Source organism: Haliaeetus albicilla, chromosome 24, assembly GCF_947461875.1.
Source record: "Haliaeetus albicilla chromosome 24, bHalAlb1.1, whole genome shotgun sequence".
NCBI lineage: Eukaryota > Metazoa > Chordata > Aves > Accipitriformes > Accipitridae > Haliaeetus > Haliaeetus albicilla.
Genome location: NC_091506.1, coordinates 9,347,510 through 9,367,645, shown reverse-complemented (window position 1 = coordinate 9,367,645; position 20,136 = coordinate 9,347,510). Strand labels below are relative to the sequence as shown.

Here is a 20,136-nt window from a genome sequence, read left to right as displayed (position 1 = left end):
TTTTTCTGGAATGCCCCCAGTAACAGACACTAGCATATTAGTGACATTCACTAGCTGAGTGAGGAAATCATTATTTTCTTGAAACTGGACATTTTGGAATATCCTCTGGCTATGCTCTCAGGTGATTGCTTATAATCAAGACTGTATGGTTAGAGCACCATTTGCACCACGTCTTGTTACTGCGTAGTAAGTTAACTTTAAAATTCTCTTTGAGATACCATTCTGGGTTTAATCGCCTTTCAATATTTGAATGCAGCATATGCTCACCTTTTTCTAAACCTTTATTACAATAATAGGAAAGTTTAAAATTTAATCAAGGCTTTAACTTTAATTCTGTTCCTTGAGCCCAGATGTATTTTAAATAGGTGGTGGTATATTTGAACAATCTGTTTGGCAATACCTTGCTGACCAAGACTGAGATTTATGCAAGTAGTTTTGTCTCAAATTTGTGATTCATAATATATCTTGTTATAAAAAGGTTAAATAAAAGAAATGTAACTTTTATAAAACATAGGCTATAAACAGACTCTTAAATGAATCAGTGATTTCTAGGTTAATATTTGAATTTTTAACTTCAGTGCCACACTTCTAATATATTTCAAGTTTCTTGATCCAAAGCTTACTTTATATTCTGAAGGTGTGCAATTGTTTGCTGTAATCTCAAGAGAAGATAAGCATGACATCTGGTTCACACCTGTGGTTTTAGGGATAAGAGCATAGCTGCTTTATGTATTATTCAGGGCACTCTGTTGAAACTGCAAGGAATTTGACTCTTTGAGGCCCTTTGTCCCTAGGTTTTTATACTTGCTTAAAGTAAACATGAAATATAGGAGTCTTCTCTCAGTAGGTATTGAATAGACTATTTATTCCAACCTATGCCTGCTGCCAGAAGGGAAATTAGTTATGCAGGTTAATTATCAGATTTATGATAAAGACTTTACTTATGCAACTTCCATATTTCAAAAGTTCCATTGAGGCATTTCGTGCTGCCACAGAACAACGCCAGGAGAGGTGAATGTACTGGTAACACGTACAACGATGTGGTTTTGTATCGCAGGTGATACCCTCCCTGCCCACCGCAGCCCCAGCCCTGGCCCCAGGCAGCGTGGGGCATGCTGTCCGTGTTATAGGACAGGGAGAGGCTGCATACTTCGCAACATTTCCAGTTTCCATTCATGGTTGCAGGCGCAATCCAAGTGTCTGGGCTGGTGGAGACAGCGGTGGCATGAGCATGAATTAATTTGGTTGAGCACTTCTAGAGCCAAAAACACCCAGAGTCTGGAGAAAAGCCAGCAGCTGTCATATTAAAAACCAGAACTTACGTGGTGTCCATTACCCAGGTGAATTGTTCAAATGTGAGATGCTGAGGCAGAAGAGGTGCTTTCAGAAATACACAGGTGTAAGCCAGGGTGGAAATGTGACTTTCTGGCTTGAGACTCGTTTCTATTATTAAAATGCGGAGTAGAGGGAAGGGACAAAGCTGGCACAGAGCCTGGCTGCACAGGGACACAACTGTGCATGCCTCCCACAAAGAGCGTATACTGAAAACTGTACTGAACCAAGCCTGTAAAATTTGGACTCAAATGCCTGTCTGGTAGCACTGTTGTGTTCATCAGGAGTCCAAAGAAATTCAATATGCTTTTCTTTCAACGTAATGAGCCTTTAAAAAATTGGAAGCGTTAAAGCTGAGAGGTTGTTTTATTCACATTATATAAGGTGATGCCATGAGCGAGCAGCAGAGTCAGGTGCACCGGGGAGTCTCGACATGGCATCTGCAGACAGGTACCGATGTGTGAGCGTGGAAGGGGGTGAGAGTTAGATTTGTGTTTCTGCTTCAGAGGTGTGGAAGAATAACTGACGTTTAGCAAAGGACTGTTACAGAATGTGTTTGCAAATGGGTTTGCAGATGTGACAGTGGACAAGGTTTTAACTTTAAAAGGCTACACAATTTCTAGCACTTTAACCTTTCCGTCAATTTTGCTGCTTACTTGAATATTTTGCTTCCTGCTGTGCTGAAGTCCAGTTCTTTTTGATTTGCTAGTGTTAATACAGAATCATGTCCTTAACAAGGTGATGCCATTAAGGTGGTGTATTCAGCTACTCTGTGTATGTCTGTACACAAAGTTGCTAAGACCAGAAGTTTACAAATTTCTTAGCACTGCACTTCAGATGTGTGCAGACTTCACTTTGTACTCTGGTAAAACAGTCAGAGGATAAGGGTAAAGAAAGCTAGAAAATTAGAGACAGAGTAGAGAGATATTACGTGCAAGGTTTTCCAAGAGACTGGGGAATTTGGGTAGGCACCCCATGGTGGGGAAGGATTTCAGTTTAAGGTATTTCCTGAGTTTTAGAAAGGATATATATAGTGTACTCACTCATTGCATATTAAGCCCTTTTGAGAAACTTGAAGGGAAACACCCATATTAAGCAGTTGCATTGGAAAAATCCCTCTTGTGTTCAAAGGGGACGTCTGCGGCAGAGCTAGTGCTGTCCCCACAGTGCAGGGCTGTCCCCCTTCCTCCAGTAATCCGCAAGTAGCTACTGAGACCTCTGATGCTGAGCACCCTGCTTGCTCTGTCTTTGGGATTATGATGCTGCCCTAGATAGATGCGTAGTCTGCAAAATATGGGAAAGCCCATATTATTTTTACCCTCTGTTATGAAGCCCTCCAAGTAAGCTCTTCTCATGGACTGGTTCTGCTGTAATTGCCCGTGTACTTCACAGTTCATAAATAAAAATAGCTCTGCAAGTGTACAGCCCGGAGGATTTCACATCCCCTCAGAGATAGGAATGGCCTTTCGCCCAGCAAAATGCTTCTGAAAACGTCCCCCATCTGCTGCATGGCTTTGAATCCAGAGATGCAACAAAACTATAAATATCTCAAAATTTGTTCTGAGGCATTCTGAAGATCATTAAACCTCCTGGAAGAACTCGCCTTCTCCCATTTAAAAAAAAAAAAAACAAAACAAAAAAACAAACCAAAAACAACCACACAAAAAAACCAAATAAACCACACAGGATGTTCTGAATTCCACAGTACAAAAAGAATAATTTGCGCTAAGATGTGAGCTCTCATAGGAATGAATACTTGTGCTAGTGTATCTTTAAAGTGAATGGTATATGAAATTGTATTAATCACACATGCTAGGAAAAGTGTGCTTTTGTAGGGTTTATTTTTAAAGTGCAGCTCCTTTCTTTTCCCTGAAGAGCGCTGAAGTGTTTTTTGCTAGGAAATCCCAGCAGTTCTCTCTATTCTGGCAGCACTTCTTGATGTTTAAGAAAGTAAAAGGATTCTTGAAAGATGAGCTAAAATATGGACAGTTTGAGTATTGTGAGGTTTAAAACTCTTTCTTCAGTAGTTTAGTTCTGCTTATAGGAAGACAATGGGAAAGAGTTGAAGACGACATCTGAAACAGTCACTTTTGGGTTGAGTTCAGAGCTATTCTGTTCATATAGTCAGTCCATCCGGCTTGTTTTTAGTTGCTGTGGCATTTGGTGCTTAGCCACTTCCTAAATTGCCTGTTTCAGTTTTTCACCCCCGCCAGCAGCTAAGTATTGCTTCTAATTTTTCTGTTTGGACAGTTTTAGAAAGCAAAGTTTGTCTCTCGCTGAAATGGGAGTCTCAGCATTGCATGTTCCCGCATGCATGCGCTTGCTATCTCATTTGGAATGTGCCACGATTAGACAAAGCCACTGTCAGTGAGACTCAGAACTGCTTGGTAAATAAACCAAAAAGTCTCTGGCAGAGTCAGAGTCTGGTAGCGGAGCTAAAGACCAGTGAAAGACCCCAGCTGACCTCCAGGAGCCTGGGAAGACGCCCTTGGGTATGTGGGTGCAGCACCCTGCAAAAAGTGTCTGCACTGAACTCCTGTGACTTCAGCTCTATGTCAGATACGAGCTGTTCTGAAGTTTGTACCAGTATTAAGAGGCAATGTACTGTCTCCATGAGGTACTTGTGTGCCTCTTCCTTATTGCAATATCAAGCAAATAAACAGCAACCCCAAAGTTTTTTTCTCCAACACCACTCCAAATGGTATTTCGTTCCACATGTTTTTCAACTGCTTGTGATTCTTCCCATTTATTTCCAATCTTTCATATTTTTCTTCATAAAACATCCAGTTAAAGGAGGGATGGGCAATGACCATGGTTTACACATGAGGAAATGAGGCCCAGAAATGGGCAGTGATTTATGCAAGATAGCAGAAACTCTCTAGTAGTATGGGAAGATGAGCCTTTGCAATCCAAGGACTAGTAGACTGCTGCTGCTTCTCAGGTTACCAAAAGACCTCATTCCTAAGACATACTCCTACTTGTACCCAAATCAAAATACTGAGCTATTTGTCTCTCATTTGGTTTTATGGGCTTCTTAATCTTTTTAGGAGGGAAGGAACTTCGCATATTCAGTTTTTCTCATAGGCATGAAGGCAACAGCCACAGTGATTTTTAAATTGCAGTGAAGGGCCTCCTGGAATCACTTTATTCCAGATCCTGGGACTTTAAGTGAAATACCGTATGTCAGGAACTCTCTGATGGAGGGGTACGAATGAGCAATATTGTGTGGTGTAATCTTTTATCCTTTTTTTATTTTTACCTCCGCCTCTCCTTGGATCTCTTCCATCCCTTGGACATGTGGTTCACATCCTTTTTACGAGCTGACTGAGCACCCTATTGTACACTTACCACCCACGTTTCCAGAAAAAGAGCCTCCTAAATTTGTGAGTCTAACAAGATGCTGTGATGTATCTGGATACACAGGTATAATTAGCACAGGGTGAAGATATTTAAACATTTTTAGAAGATGAGAAAAGGAAGAAAGGTTCAAAAAAGCCTCCTGCTCATTATGCTTCAATTCTTGTTTACATCTTAGTTTTAAAGTGTTAGTATTATTATTTCCTGTGTTTGGAAGGAGGTCAGATATGAAACAACACTTGTAACAAGGAAGAGAATCAGAAATGAGAGGCACTACATGGGGAGGTAATAACCACAGCTCTATAATTCAGGGGTCTTGTGTGTTGTGAAAGAGAAGACTTACTGCTGATTTTTTGTTGGTTTTGAATGATTTATAACATTTTACTTGTGGCGGAGTGTTGCAATCTATGTTGTCATGGAAATTCTATTGAATTTATAGTTCCATTTATCCAAAACGATTTTCCAGACTTCATTTCATGGTGAATCATGTGGCTGTTACTCGGAGTACAAAGCAATTGCAAAAAAGTTTCATGTTATGGAAAGCATAAACACTGAAACCGTTATTTTCCTATTACGAAAATACAAATGAATGCAACATACAGCTTTTTAGCATCAAATATGCCTTCGTTGTGTAATGACTCAGTGTACATACATGAGATGGATTTTCTTGTTTGGGATGGGAGTGGGCCTAAGGGATATTTATTTCTGGCAGCAGAAATCAGGGAAGTTTCTGGCTTGCCAAGGTACTTCTCTCTTAACATTCAGGACTTTTAACGCTCAAGATACTGAGTGATATGGCCATGATCCAACAATGCAATGAAGCCCAGGGCAATCCTACGAGCATCGTGTTGCCTCTCTGTTTCTACTGGGCTGCTACTGGACCACTCACAGGTTTAAACACCATTCGGAGTTAGGGGCGGAACGTGCAACAACTACCAACTTTCAGGTTGAAAACAACTATGAAATCACATAGTCTCGACTTATGACATAGATACACCTACTGCGTTGTTTGTAGACAACAAAGCAATAATTAATGCTTACTATTAAAAAAGATTAAAGGGAAATTTACCATGCTTCTAAGGCATGTGAATGTCTAAATTGAGTTAATTCTGTTATTTCACTTGTATGATCTTTGCTCTTCCTGTTGTTTCAACTCCTTTCATTTTTTTCAGCCTAGCATTGTATTCATTATCAAGCTGCAATTACGTTAGGGCAAAGACCCTGTCTGACTCTTTGTTCTGCAATTTACCCAGCACACTTTTAGGCACTGTAAAATACTAAGTTATGACATTCAAAATACATCTCTGTACCTGCCTAACTATAGTTAAAAATTCACTGATGAATAATAGACTAGGCAGGAAAAACATGCCATTATCTGCTCCTGTTCAACTTTATCTTTTCAAAAGAATGCAGTATACTCTATGTTATTACATCAAGCTCTAGTAGGAGAACTGGAAAACATCACGATTTGCCCCCCCCCCCCCTTTTCTAAGCAGATTTTGAATATGTTATAAATGGTAAGTTTCATGGGTTTTTTTAAAGATTATATAATGAGAAGTCAAACGTCAGATTTTATTGCCCCAGTGTACATCTTACACTCCAGTAAACACACAGACTGCAGGACAGTTATTCTGAATTTTCAGTGCTGCGGTGAAGATTACATTATGTGTGTAGAAAATTTTTATTCCAGCCAAATGGATCACATCATCCAGTTCACTAGAAATCTATGCACATATTTAAAGCAGAAGTAAGTTACATACGAGCTTTCAATTAAGAAAAATCATGTATGATTCATAATCTTAGCACAGAATTTGTTTTGTGTGAGAGGTTTTAAATCCAGTTGTAAAAGTGGCTGAGAATAATTTATTCTTATAATATAAGCAGCAAAGGTACTAATTAAGAATTAGTATATTCAGTGATTAACTCCATCGTTTAAAGCAAACATTTCAAAATTTTTGTTTCGCCACTCTGCAAAGATTTGCAATCTACCTGTGATGCCTGTGTGTTTTGCTCCTCTGAAAATAGTCTCTAAAGCAGTATGTAATAAACCACATAGCTGTTGCCTCTGTGTCTTGCTGCCTGATTCATCAAAAAATTAGCTGGCCTATAAACACCCCACCCCTTTTTTTTTAAGCTTTAAATTGCATGGTAGTCTTTGGATTGCTGGAAGGAAATGAGCGGAAAGCTAATTCTGATGATCTTTTCCCTTCTACCAGAATTCCTGATACTATTGAATATTCTGTACTCCACATCTGTGACAGCACAATAAGCCTTTGTTCATTTTTTAATCTAAAGAGAAATCTGCTGTAGGAGGTTGCACAGGGTGATAGCAGCCCAATTTAAAAGTCTCAATTATTTATTTTTAAAATACTTGGCATCTGTCTATGGAAAATTTACTTGCTTGGTTTCCAGTCTCTTAGAATTGCTTTGAACTCGCTCACATCTTCTGGGATCTATCAAATGCTCATTGTGGCTTTTCTCTCATAAGTGCTGAATGAGTTTAGCCATGATTGTATTGGATGTAAACTTTCTGTCTTTGTAGTGGGGTAATAAGAGCAAAAAGATGTCATGCACAGGAATGGTGATTTCTGTCTGGATGTCGGTCTTGCCAAGCAGAGGAGCATCTGAGCAGAGAGCCGGAGCCTTTTATTTATGGATGTGTGGTGGGGAGAAGTCATTCATTTGAAGCAGGCTCAGTTTTTGCAAGCCAGTGGCATTTCATAAAGAGGGTTTAGTCATTCAGAGGCAATTGTAGTTAAGAAGATCAGAACTGATCTCTGGTGGGCAGTATTTCTCAGTAGTACACATGCACGTTTTAGACAGCCTGTCCTCCCCAGATCAGTGTGCTGGCAGCCCAGTTTTGAGTCAAAATCTTTTAAGTGCAGAGCAGGGCCTGATATTTTGCCAGGTCTGGGGAACACTAGATTTCTGTAGAGGTTGGAAGAACATGATTGCAGAAAGGTGTTTCTGCAGAAAGTAGATTGACCCCAAGGAGGAGGGGCTTGCCTGCCCCAGGGCATGGTGGAGGGGTGTTGTAGCTGGTAGGAGCATGGAGGCAAAGATGCTCCAGGCTAGGGAATTAGTCAGGTGTTGGATGTATGTGGTGTATTCATTTGTGTAAGTGTTGTCAGCTGGAAAAAGGCCTGGAGTGCTTGGAAACTGTAATGGTTGGGCACTGGATCTTCCTGGACAGAAGAGACTAGAAAACATTACATGGTTTTATAGGGTGACTGGCAATTATCTCCTGGGTTATGGCAGAGTGAGTGTTTTCTCTCTAATCCTCTGTTTTAAGGCACTTGTAACATTCTGAAGGTTTTCCCCTTCAGTGAGATTTTTTCAGGCTTAATCTGTGCTGTACAGCAAATCTCTCTCAAGTTTGAGTGAAAACAATTCTACTCTTTTAGAGTGTGAAGAGTGTCAAAGCATGAAGTTTTTCCATTAAAAGCAAACTCTTGCCCTCTCCCTGCCTTGGTAAAGCTCTGTAGCTGCAGTAGTTGTTGGTAGCATTTTAGGATGGAAAGATTCTTCCTGCAAGAAAAGTGCTTTGCGTCGCTAGGGATGGTTTGTTTCAGCTTAGCCTTATCAAAATACTGAAAATTTCAAGTTGCTTGGACACTACATGTTTTTTATAATAGGTCTTTACAAGGTACATGCAAGCATACTGCTGTGTTGCACATCTGAGACTAAGGAAGTCTGTGTAAGCCTTTCCCAACCTTGTTAGTTGTAATGGGGCTAGATGTGGAAGACTTATAAATCTAGTATATTGTGCCATAGAGAACAGGACTCTTATGCCCTCCGGGACCTATACCACCGGGAAGGCTATTTGGAGCACTATCAGCAGGGATGTGTGGAACAGAGCATTCTGACTGCAGACAGTTAGTGTCAACGCTATAGAAACTACAAAGGGTATTTCAGGCTTTCCCATTGCTAAGGGGTTCAGAGCCTTTAAAAAAGTATTTATTGGGTTTTTTTATTATTTTGGAAAATAGACGCCATTGTGAAATCACATGCAAAAATATACAAGAAAATGATGGTTTATGGTGCTGAAATCAGGCAGTGCCACAATTCAGATTGGATGTACAAGCTTAGATGATGCTCCTTTCTGCATTTCAGAAATAGCATATTATAATAAGATCCAAATTTTCTTTAGCTTAAATGCCCCTTTGTTGCATTCTGTACTACTGCTTTGTATGTACCATGCAGAGACAGTAGAAGTCATTTATATGCAAAATGCACCATATATTGTATATACTAATTATATAATAAAGAGTAATAATGAACATTTTCTAGCATGTTTAGGTCACTTAAGTATGTGGTGAAATTAATTTTATTGTTAACTGTCTTATTCCCGATTTGTCTATAAAGAATATTATGCCATCCTTAGAAAATACTGAATTAAATATCTACTGATAAATGCATTCAATATTATGTATATTATGTATAAAAGAACAAAAAACGTTAGATACATTCACATTTTATTGTAAATTGGGGAAAACAGGTGAGACTGTATTATGGAAGAGAACAATATATGATCACATAATTAGAAAATTGTGATATTACTAATGCTCAGTGGTGTCCAGGTGTGGTTTTATAAGCAGCCTGAACCATGCAGCTTTGAGGATGTAACTTTACCATCTTCTTAACATTGTTTTTGCAGTGTACGCGTGTGTAAATTATATAATAGCAATTCCTGGGAGATTCTACTCCTAAAATGTTCCTTCTAGCTGTATGAACACATAAGGAAGCTACTGTATGACAGATGACGATAATTTTTCATACAAGACAGTTCCCTTTGACTTGATGGATGCAGAGAGAGGAACCACGCTCTCTGGAAAAACACCAGGGAGCAGTGGTAAAATGTTTCAATGTGTATGGTAATCAAGGCAGAGTGTGGTTCTTGATTAGTCTGTGAAACTGCACTGCTGAGACGAGGGATCTGAATTAAGCACTTTTTTACCAAAGCCCTTTGCACTGCTATCCAAAAGTGTATTGTAAAAATTAATTTCCTTAAAATGCCGTGAGCAAAATTGATCCAAAATGATTTTGGCATATGCTGAACTCACTCAGTGATACTTTTCTTCATAAACTCCTGTGAGGACTATATAGTGAAGTGTTTTATATAAGGTATACCTAATTTTAGACTTTATTTTAAAGGGGAGTAAAATGTAATTTGTGAGTGTTTTGTGAGCTTTTGTCTGTGCTGGCTAAATTGAAGTTTAAGCAATTCTACCTGAAACAAACTGTCTCTAATTTCTAAATCAATGAATGGCTGTACCTCGGTCTACATTTGTTGAAAGGATGAGATGGCAGAACCTGGAGGCACCACCAACTTTGTGAGGTATCACCAGCGTCTCTTTGTGTGCTGTGAATACACTGGGAATAGGAAGGCCAAAATAGGGGAAGGAAATTACTTTCAAATTTTATGAAGCTCGAGTGAGTGCCAGACAATTTTTCCTTTTTTTGTGAGTCATTTGGAGTGTGGTCTTATTTTATCCTCCTGCTGAAAAAAGTACCGCTACCTCTGAAGAGACTGATCTTCATCTTGGCCTTTTCTCTATAAGGTGATGTTTTATTGGATGTATAGGTACTTTGCCAATATTATACATTACAGCGAATGTGTACAGTCAGAAGCCTGGGAATCAGTAAATATGAGTAGGAACATACCTGAGCAAGATAAAAGGGTATCATCTCATCTGGCAATATACAAAATTTCAGGATATGGGAAAAATACTTGCATTTGTGAAAACAGTAGGATTTGTCATGCAGCACAATCTTGGAAAAACCCAAACAGTCCCAAACAAATCACTGGTGCCAGCAGAGCATTTGCTTGCAGACGGACTTGCAGACAGGAGCAATGGTCAGACCGGCAGTGTGTCGGGAGGCATGGACAGTCTCAGCTAGACCTTACATCTCCATTTAACTATGTACTATGTGGCTATTTCTTATCACCTAGTAATGCTGTGAAAAGCCTGAATAGGTCAGATAATGGGTGATGGGCAGCAGAGAAGCAGGAGCGAATGTGCAGGTTCAGGCAAGAGGCCAGGGGCTGAGAAGCCTGATGGGTCCCAGTCCTGTCTCATAGCCAGGAACAGATTTTTTTGCTGGAGTCAATGTGCACGAGTGAGTGTGTGCGTTGGCCAACCATCCTGCAGTAATGTTGCCCCCACGCATGCGCCAGCGCTGGTTTGGATTGTGAAATCTGTCCCAGAAGATCCCTGAACAGCCCCCAAGAGCAACCGCTGCAAAGTCCAGTTCTTGGGTTTGGCTGTTACCATCAGGCACGTGTTTTTAATTTGTAACACGTAGAGCACGCGTACAACAAATGGTTACCAATACTGAATTTATTCTGTGAAAATATACACACCTGCACGGTGTCATGTTGAGAAGGGAGCATTGCATGTTTTGGATGTAAACCTGATCCTTTGGAGCAAATCATGGCTGATGCAGATGGACTAGCACTAGGGGCTTCTTTGGGAATGGAGAGGTTGAGCAACTGCTGGAGAAGCAGCAGTGTGTTAGGACGGCTGGCAGAAGTGGGAGATCAGCTAATGTGGTAAATAGAACAAGAGCCATACAGGAAATTAAGAGCAGTAGCGCCCACGGGCCTGTGAGTTGCCCTTATGCATGGCATGTGTGTGTAGTGAAGTGGAATTGTTCAACAGTGGAGAGTGTATGAAGGAAGCTATTTCTCAGTCCTCCTATATTTGTGTAACTCAGACATTTGCTATTTTGGGGTAATCATTGTTCTCACCTGCTTTCACTTTGGATTTGCCTAATTATTAATATTTATCATCCTAAAATACCATCAAAATGTCTGGTTTTGTCTCATACTTTTTGCTGAGTACTAAGGCTTAGGAAATAAAAGTCATGAAATTTAACTGAAGTCAGAGAAGTCTGACCCTAACTGATAGTCCTGAATATCAGAGGCTCATAAAAATGCATTGCTACAGAGACAGACTTTTATCTTACAAATTGCTTTAGGAGTAAAGGAATAACTCTAAATGTTGAAATCCTTTTCAAAAATTCTCTATGGTTTTTGAGATAAATATGTTTAGCACATTTAACAGAGCAGGAGCTGAGCCTGCAATGAGCAAAGAAATGAAGAGATCTGGCAGAAAGCACAAAGTTTACCATCTAAACAGACTGACCATACTGTTTATCCTTGGGTTTGGTATTAAAATGCATTGCATTGACTCTGTTCCCTGGTTACTGTCCCAGTAGGGCAGTCATGCTATTAATCAAGATGCTAGTTAAACAATATTGTTCAGCAGAATTCCTTTATCTGAGGTTCATAGCACTGGGTTTACATACAACGTGTGTGCATTACCTCATTTGAAAGCTGTATGAATCAACACTAATGTGATTTTGTTGTTGTTTTTAATTTTTACAGATGCAGATTTACTTCTACAATCCTGATGACTTTGACAGTTTTGGAACAGCAGTTCTAGAAAACAGGGTAGTAGGAGCCATGGCCGTGTTTTTTCAAGTAAGTTTAAACAAGGGCTATATCCATAAAGCAAAGCATTCACCAAGTACTATTTAATTCATTGAATTGTTTCAAGCTTAATGGGTGCATCTGTTTTCTTGTTCCCACCTGTCTAAGTGAAAGATATTTCATATTGTCTATGTGTGATTTAAAATGTAAATAAGTATATTTAAGAACATAATGAAAAATTTTGCATGAATTGTTCTGATTTTATAGCTACTTTACAGATGCAGATTGGAGAACACATTTATCACGGAACTTCCTTCACTACTGAAGCACATTGCTGTGGTCCCTGGAATACTAACAAATGAACATGAACTGGTTCTGTTTAGAGAAAACTTAAAATTCAAACATAGCTTGAGAGAAAATTAATCAATAAGTTTCATCAATCTTATCTGTAGCAGCTTCTTCTAAATTGTCATAGTAACAAGTTCTTAAACAGACCAAGTTTCCGAATGAGTGAATTTGTGCATCCCTTTTTTAAAATGCATCCTCAAGAGCGTGACTGCTCGGTTAGCTCATTTGTTGGTTCGACACGCTCGAGAACTGTGGTGTGGGGTAAAGACTGCTGCTCGCGATGGCTGGCAGGTCAAGCCACATGGCAGTGGTGCTCAGCAATGTGGGCTTTTTGTCACGTTGCTTCAGAAACGGAGTTTTTCCTTTCTGACTCGAGGGTGAATTGAATGGAGGGCTGTGGAGAGCAACTCCATAACACCAGGCTGTCACAGGCAGAGAAGCAGCTAATGAAGATTTGAAATATCTCAAAGTGTTGCTTTTTCAAAAGGGAGGAGAGAGGGAAAGGCAAGAGAAAATGCTGGTCCTCTGTGAGGTTTCACACTAGTTTTTACTGCGGAAGAAAATGATCTTACTGTTACCTTTATGAAGCTGGATAAAAAAGAATATGCAAGTACCCATATGTAAATACCTCCCTTTTTCTTACGATGTTCGAGTGACAAGCCTAACTCTCCTGCTCAAATTAAGTAAGGTTGTCTTCTTCCATGTCACTGATTTTGATCAAATGCTTTGATAAGGAGAAAAGGACAGATCCTTGTATTGCATAAATTGCTGTAACTCTGCTGACATCAGGCTAGTGGAAGTAGGCATGTTAAATTCATCACTGTTGAATTCTGAGCACTTCTGTGGTGTTTCATGTTAGGGTAAAGTTGATGGAGCTGCGATAATTTACAGTGGCATAGCAGGATGATTCCCCAGACTTCTTAATCTTGATGTGCTGTGGGAAGCATTGGGCAAATTGAATTTGGCCTTACAAGACAGAAGTTTAGAAACAGAACAACCAAAGGCACTGTTCCTTGATTTATACCACAGTGAAGAGCTGCATATTATGTGCATGTGCCGTGTCAGGAGAAGCATGTGTTATGCCATGGTGTGCAGTACATGTTGTGGCATCGTCTGTCTGGAATTTATTTAATTGCTAAATTATCCTGATGTGCTTCACATAAGCCATGAGAAGCACTGCCCCATGTTGCACTATTTCCTAGTCTGTATGTGACATTTATTCCATAAACCCTGTTTTTAGAGGATCTTAAAATTGTAGTGGGACGGTGTTTTGTATTCCCCACCTGCAAAGCCAGGTGCTGCACTTACTGCAAGTCCCACTTTGCACGATTCCAAGGGACCATTAAACTCACTAAAAATAACCTAAAATAGTCTGTAATGCTGTTTAAAAAGCCATCTTTGATTGTAAGAGACCTCAGGCTCTTTAAGACCACAATCGAGTGTCACGGTCCCCTCAGGGAAGCAGAAATCTATACTTTTCATCATTTCTAGCCCTGCAGGCCACAGGACATTAGGCTGTAAAGTCTGGATGATGGTGCAGCTGGGCTCCTCTGCTCCAGGAGCCATGAAATCTGAAGCCATTACTAATAAACAGTCTCTGATCTCTTCCAGAGAGTGGGGGTAAGGTAGTTTTTTGGCAAAGTGACCCAGGGACAACCTGTTTTGCAGCTGCAAGGAAATGGTTTTCTTTTTTTTTTTTTTTTTTTCTTTGCCTTTGGGTTGAAATGATAAATCAGTGGCATGCTGTTAAACTTCTGAGTGTATCAGGTCTTCCTTCTGGGTGGCTCTGCTCCAAGGCAGAAGGCTGCCAAGGAAGATTTGTAAAGCCCAAAGTCCCTATTCTGGAAGGGCATGTGCTGTATTCTGGCCCGTAGAAGTAACCTCTAAGGACTTCAGTGTGGCAAGCTCTATTTTGGCCATTATGAGAGTTTTCTAGAGTTTGTCCCATAGAGCTTGAGCTTTGGTAGATAGGGTTATTAATTGATGGTGACAATCCTTTGCAGATCTGTACTGTGTTTGACCAAGGCACCGTTTTAGTTCCCTAAGCTGTGTATGGTGTGCTGGAGCTGGTGAACCACGACTTGGAAAAACAGTTTTGTTCAGAAATACTTGCTGTTCCTTTAGCCTTGCTCCCCAGGGCCCCATTCGATAAGCTTACCATGGCTAGTATTTCATGCAACTAATTTAAAAGCTGTCTTTTAAAACTTAGTAACTTTTGAATGAAATGTCCCCAAGATGTCCATGGCCACGTTTTGATTGGCAGCTTTGACTATTCAAGTACTAATTTTGTAGCATGCTATTTTCCAGAGCTGTAGTCCCGTCTCTAACTCATTTATCTAGAACACAGCTTTAAAAAATTGTAGCAATACAGGTCATACTGTTTTTTACAAACACATTAGAAAACTGAATTGTGCGTGCTTTTCTATGTAAATATTTTAACACAGAAATTATTACTTGGATTTTTGCTAATGCGTTAATGCTGTGTTGGAATGAATGTGTACTGCTCTGAGTGAGTTTATAGTCTGGCAGGTGTTTTTTGTTTGACTGATGTTCACAAATGTTCCTTTGAAAATCAGGTTCTCCAGTGAGTGAATATTATACTGAACTATATAATTATTGGTGAAACATTAAATAATTAAGAACCCTCTTTCCTCCTTTTTAAATAATTTAACTTGGACTATATAAGAGTTTTCCTCATTGAATTCACTGTTTCAGGGGCAATTTCCAGGTAAAGTACATTGGTTCTGAACTTGGATAATTGAAGCACTTGGAACTTTGTTGTAATTGCTAATTAAATCTATGCTTTTCTCATTGCTTTCATTGTAAACTCTGTTGATAAATTCTGTTTGCATGCTGCAGGTCAGTTGACCTGACAAATAAAAAAAAATTGCTAGTTAAAATCAGGAAATAATTCTTGCATATACAAACTGCTATAATTGCTCATCTCTGTATTTCATTGTGGATAGACACTTAGAGGTTCTCGCATAAAATAGCACTGTGGGGACTCTATAGCAGGTATTCTCAATTTGCAAATGAGATGAGCTGGCCTGAAGGCTCTAACTGGGCTCTGGAAGCTGGTTTTTGCTTTGGAGTACAAGTTGTACAGTGAACAGGTATGTTGAGGAAAAGGGTCCCATAATACTTGGTCCCTTTTCTGACTGTAGCATCACTTCAGGCATCGTGCTGGGGACTATTGTACATACCGGGGAGTGCAGCAAATAACAAAGCGACAAATGATTTGGTTCTGCTGAAAACTGCTGCAGACTTTTGTTCTGTAGCTGTGTATTTGGGGCAGAATGAGGTGCTTCACTGTGCAAAAACCAAACAGCAAACAAACAAAACCTTGCATCATGCTGTGATGTTTCCTTCAAGATCCTCTCTCATCCTCACTGAGGCTCAGTGAGTTTAATAGAGGAGCAAAGTGATTTAGGAACCTCTGATCTTTTTAGTTCAAATTATTTTAAAAGCTATTCAGCTGGAATGAGCTGAAAAGGGGACAAGGGAACTCCAGCCTGCTGGTGTCAAGTATAATGGTTATTAAAGCCCATTGAGGGTGGGGGAATCAGTGGGAAAACCGGCTTTTTTCTTAAAGTGGGAATGTCTGTGGAAAAAAGTCGGTATGTTTCAAGAGGGAGAGGGGATCAGAGTATCAAGCAGCAGTGTAAGTCAAAAAGCTCTTGGATTTTTGTTGTTAAAGAGAACTCACTTGTTATTTTAGCAAAAATCCAAATCTGGAGACAAACGAGATAATGCCAATGATTTCTCGTTGCCTCCTGACAAGTTTTTCAGGAGAAAAAATAGGACCATTTTTGCCAGTATTGGGGCTACTTGGTGTTTCTCAAAGTGCTAGTGAAAGATGTTTAACTTCACATATCCGTTACCTCCCGCCAACAGCATCCTCCTGGTCTGCAGTAAAGGCTTCTGGATTTGCAGAAACAGTAACACTGCAGTGACGGGACCCGTCTGCAGGGGTTCACTGTTTTGTGGACCTCTTAAAAGTTGCCTGTGGCTGCGCATTGAGACCCACCGATCTGCTGAAACACGGAGCAGGTCCCAGTCCAGCAGGGCACTTCAGTCTCGATTTAAATGATCCTAACTGGAACAGTTGGTGCACGTGCTTAATTTCAGCCCGCATAAGGTTCAACTTGTACTTAATGATATTCTGGCTCCGGGCCTTGGTTAATTGTCAGGCTGAGCCGGTTTTGAAGCAAGCCAGGAGTGGAAGGGAAGGCCCAGATCTCTCACTGGTTCCCGAGTCATCTGTTCATATATATACTTGTAATACATATTTGCAAGTTGCATTTAAAATGAGTAGTTACTTGGATTAAATGCATTCAGACATATTGCATGGCTCTGTTTTAACCATCTAACAATATAATTCATTGCACACTTCACTACTTGCTTTATTAAAGCCAAACTTAAATGTGTTCAAAACAAACATATTGCTTTTGCATTTGAAATATTCATCTTTTGGGCCTGCGGTAGATTCATTACAGCAGAGAATACTTCATTCCTTGATTACTGCTGTGAAAAGACACAATACCGATTCCCTAAGCACGCATCAAATATTCGATAGCTCAGAAATTCAGGAGGAGGTGATGGAATTCTTGTTCCTACAGGGAGGGCATATAAATCTATTTTATTATTTGCAAAGAAAACCATCAGTGATTAGTTACTGTATCTCAGGTACTCAGACAAATCATCTCTAAAGAAGTTAAAGTAAAAATGAATTTTAAAATAACTTTTAGCAATGCTTTCATCATTAAAATTATCTTTGTAATGATGAGTGATGTTGATACCTCGATCGCTCAAGAGCTTTAGCAGTGCAGGACTAGATTTTTAAAGGTAATTATGTACCTGGCAGCAAATATGCAACTAACGGTATTTTCAAAAGTATGTGAGATAAAAATCAAGGGTTCTACAGCTCTTTTTCTGGGATGCCATTCTTAATTCTCTTTTCCAACACTAACATTTTTTTAAGGTTGTTGGGAAAAAAAAAACACAACTGTGGAGAACTTTTAACTTTTAGGTCTATGTGTGTGTTACTTGCGTGTAAATGTCTTTATATTTACTAATAACTCGTGTATGCAGAGATTTGTTCTTCATAAAGCAAATAATAATTGTGGCTTTGCTTTTTGTAAGATTTTTTGGTAGTAGTTCTTGGTGTGCTTCCTGAAGGTGATCAACAGCTCACTTTTCACAGTGACCTAAATGAGCTAAACACAGAACAAATCAGTGGAACGCCATCAAAGCCATGGACTATTTGGCACAAATATGCTTTTTTTAATGTATATTTCTCAAATAACAGAATTCAGCTTTTAACTTCCCTAGAAGCCTTTTTTCCACCTCCTTCCCTTTCATTAACTGTTTCCTGTGTTTTCCAACATAACCAAATAAATTCAGTGAATAAGTTATTTAGATGAAGTAGCTATTGCGAAAACCATATCCAGTAGGAAACCAGGTTCCCATGTCCCCGTCTCGATTCCTGGCAATTCTCTAATTCCACCTCTCCATTACTACAATGCTTTTTGAAGGTCTGAGGAAAACTAGCTTAATTTTGAAAATGAGAATGGAGAGGGAGGTGTGCACTTTTCCTGAAACATTATATCCACCTACACAAAGCATAATCAGTGCTTCAGTGTTTAGGCAATATCTTAAAGGTGATTTGCAGTAGTTCAAATAACATGTAACATCATTAAGATGCAGGGCATCATCCAGAGGCATTGAGAGGCTTTTCATTTATTTTAATAGACTTCAGATACATGTAAAGACCTTAAAATTAAATTACAGTATTAATTCTTTTAATGGTTACATTAGAGCCCATGGTGTTTTATTAATAGTAGCTTATGAATAATAAAACTATTATTATTGATTAGCAGTATTATTTAGTAATTAGTATAGGTATTTTTTTATTATCTTCATAACATGAAAATGTGTGCAGGCTAAAGCTACATATTCAACGCCTTTGGAAAGTACAATTTACATTTGTCAAAGTGTATGCGTATTCACTAGTAACTCTCCATGCAATAGAAGACAAGCAAAACGATTTTAAATGTGATCTGACTCACTGAAGTCCAGTTTCCTAGCATTTTGAAGTTGTTGCAGCTATTTAAAACTATTAGTTGGTACTAATGAAAACAGTACTAGGGCCTTTAAATAGTTGAAGAATAATAGAGATATAAAGTAGCTACTCTGACACATAAAGGATGAGCAAATCAGAATAGGTAGATACAGTAAATACAGTCCTGAGAGTACCCTTTTCTGAGAAACAACATGTACAATACATGTAATGATGTATAGTAATATGAAGCATCTCTGGAGCAGAAGAGGATTCTCCTGATTTTCCAGTAAATAAATGGAGATAAAATTATCAAAAGACAAAAGTGATCTTGAGTCATGGAGAATTTAAATACAAACTGATGAGAGCTTCTTAAAGTCTGTTAGATTTAGGTTGAGTTCAGTATGTGAATGGCACTGAATGGCCTCCAAAGATGGTCTGTGTAGCCAAAAGATGCAAGTTTGGGTGCCTAACAAGTATTCATGCTGATCAAAAAACTTGCACTGAAACCCTTTTAACTGGAACTTGAGTTTGGGTAAAAGACAAAAATTCATGGAAAGTGTCTGTTTCTAAAAAATACATTCTACCTTTCCATTAAAGAAAACAAAAAGAATTTTTTAAACTAAGCCCAAAATTCAGATTTTTATTCCAACTTCTGTTGAAAGTTTCTTTGGGAAATATGAATATTTTTGAATATTTTATGTAAAAGAAGAAAGAAAGGGGAGAACAGATGGGGAATAGCTCTGTGAGTAAAAATATATATATATATATATAGTTTTAATTTTGGTGCTTAACGATGAGGCTTTAACTTTATTCTGATCCATACCTTTGTCCATATTTGTCATGCTTCAGATGTTGTTTAAAAGTAAAATTGCTGTTTAGCAGAGATTTTTTTAAAAATAAAGGTTTCTGTAATAAGGTTCTTCATCCTTTATTTTAGTACATAAATGGGTAGGCTGACTCTCGGGAGTACTAAGCAAACAATTCCTAATGAAGTCTTGAGTTTAATAGAGAAGCTTCCAAAGGTTTTTAGCTGTGGAATGAGATGCTGTTGTGAGACGGCCAGAGCTGCATCCCTTTCTTGAAGATCATTGCTTGAAGCAGAGCAGAAAAGCAGGTAGGGAAGCGGCAGACTGCTGGGGTGTGAGCCCTGGGACTTCTCCGAGCAAAAGCCACGAGTGCTTTGTGGAGCACGGGGGTTGGGGCTGTGAGCCCAGTGCTGCTAGGCTCAAGGAACAAGGACTTTGTTAGTGAGCTGAATTGCATTGAAGAAACACTGGCCCTTTTACCTGTGGCGCTTTTTTTTTCCCATGTGGGTTTTTTTTTTTTTTTCCAGCATTGAGTAGTCTTCGGTACTCCAAATTTTCTGTCTGTTGACAACAGCACTGATACACACCTTTGCTGCTGGGGTTGCTGTGCAGAGCCTGGGCTCCTGGTAATCCCTCATTTCAAATCCCATACAAACATGAGCAAAGTTTTTCTTGATTTGCAGGGTACCGAGGGTTTGGGCTTTCTCATTCCCGTGGTTGTACATTTGTCATGGTTTATCCATGAGAAGGAGCCCACGTGGCTAAATGTAGGACTGCGAAGAGCAGAGGTGTTCACA

The 20,136-nt window shown here is 39.3% G+C and overlaps 1 protein-coding gene across 4 annotated transcripts in view; it reads left to right on the top strand.

The window, feature by feature from the left end:
- PTPRG (protein tyrosine phosphatase receptor type G) overlaps positions 1-20,136 on the top strand; it is a 412,532-nt gene that overhangs the window by 260,884 nt on the left and 131,512 nt on the right. For all 4 annotated transcript variants that reach the window (XM_069811972.1, XM_069811975.1, XM_069811971.1 and 1 more), the window contains exon 5: positions 12,080-12,175. In XM_069811972.1, the coding sequence (XP_069668073.1) occupies positions 12,080-12,175 (96 nt within the window). The remainder of the gene's footprint in view (positions 1-12,079; positions 12,176-20,136) is intronic.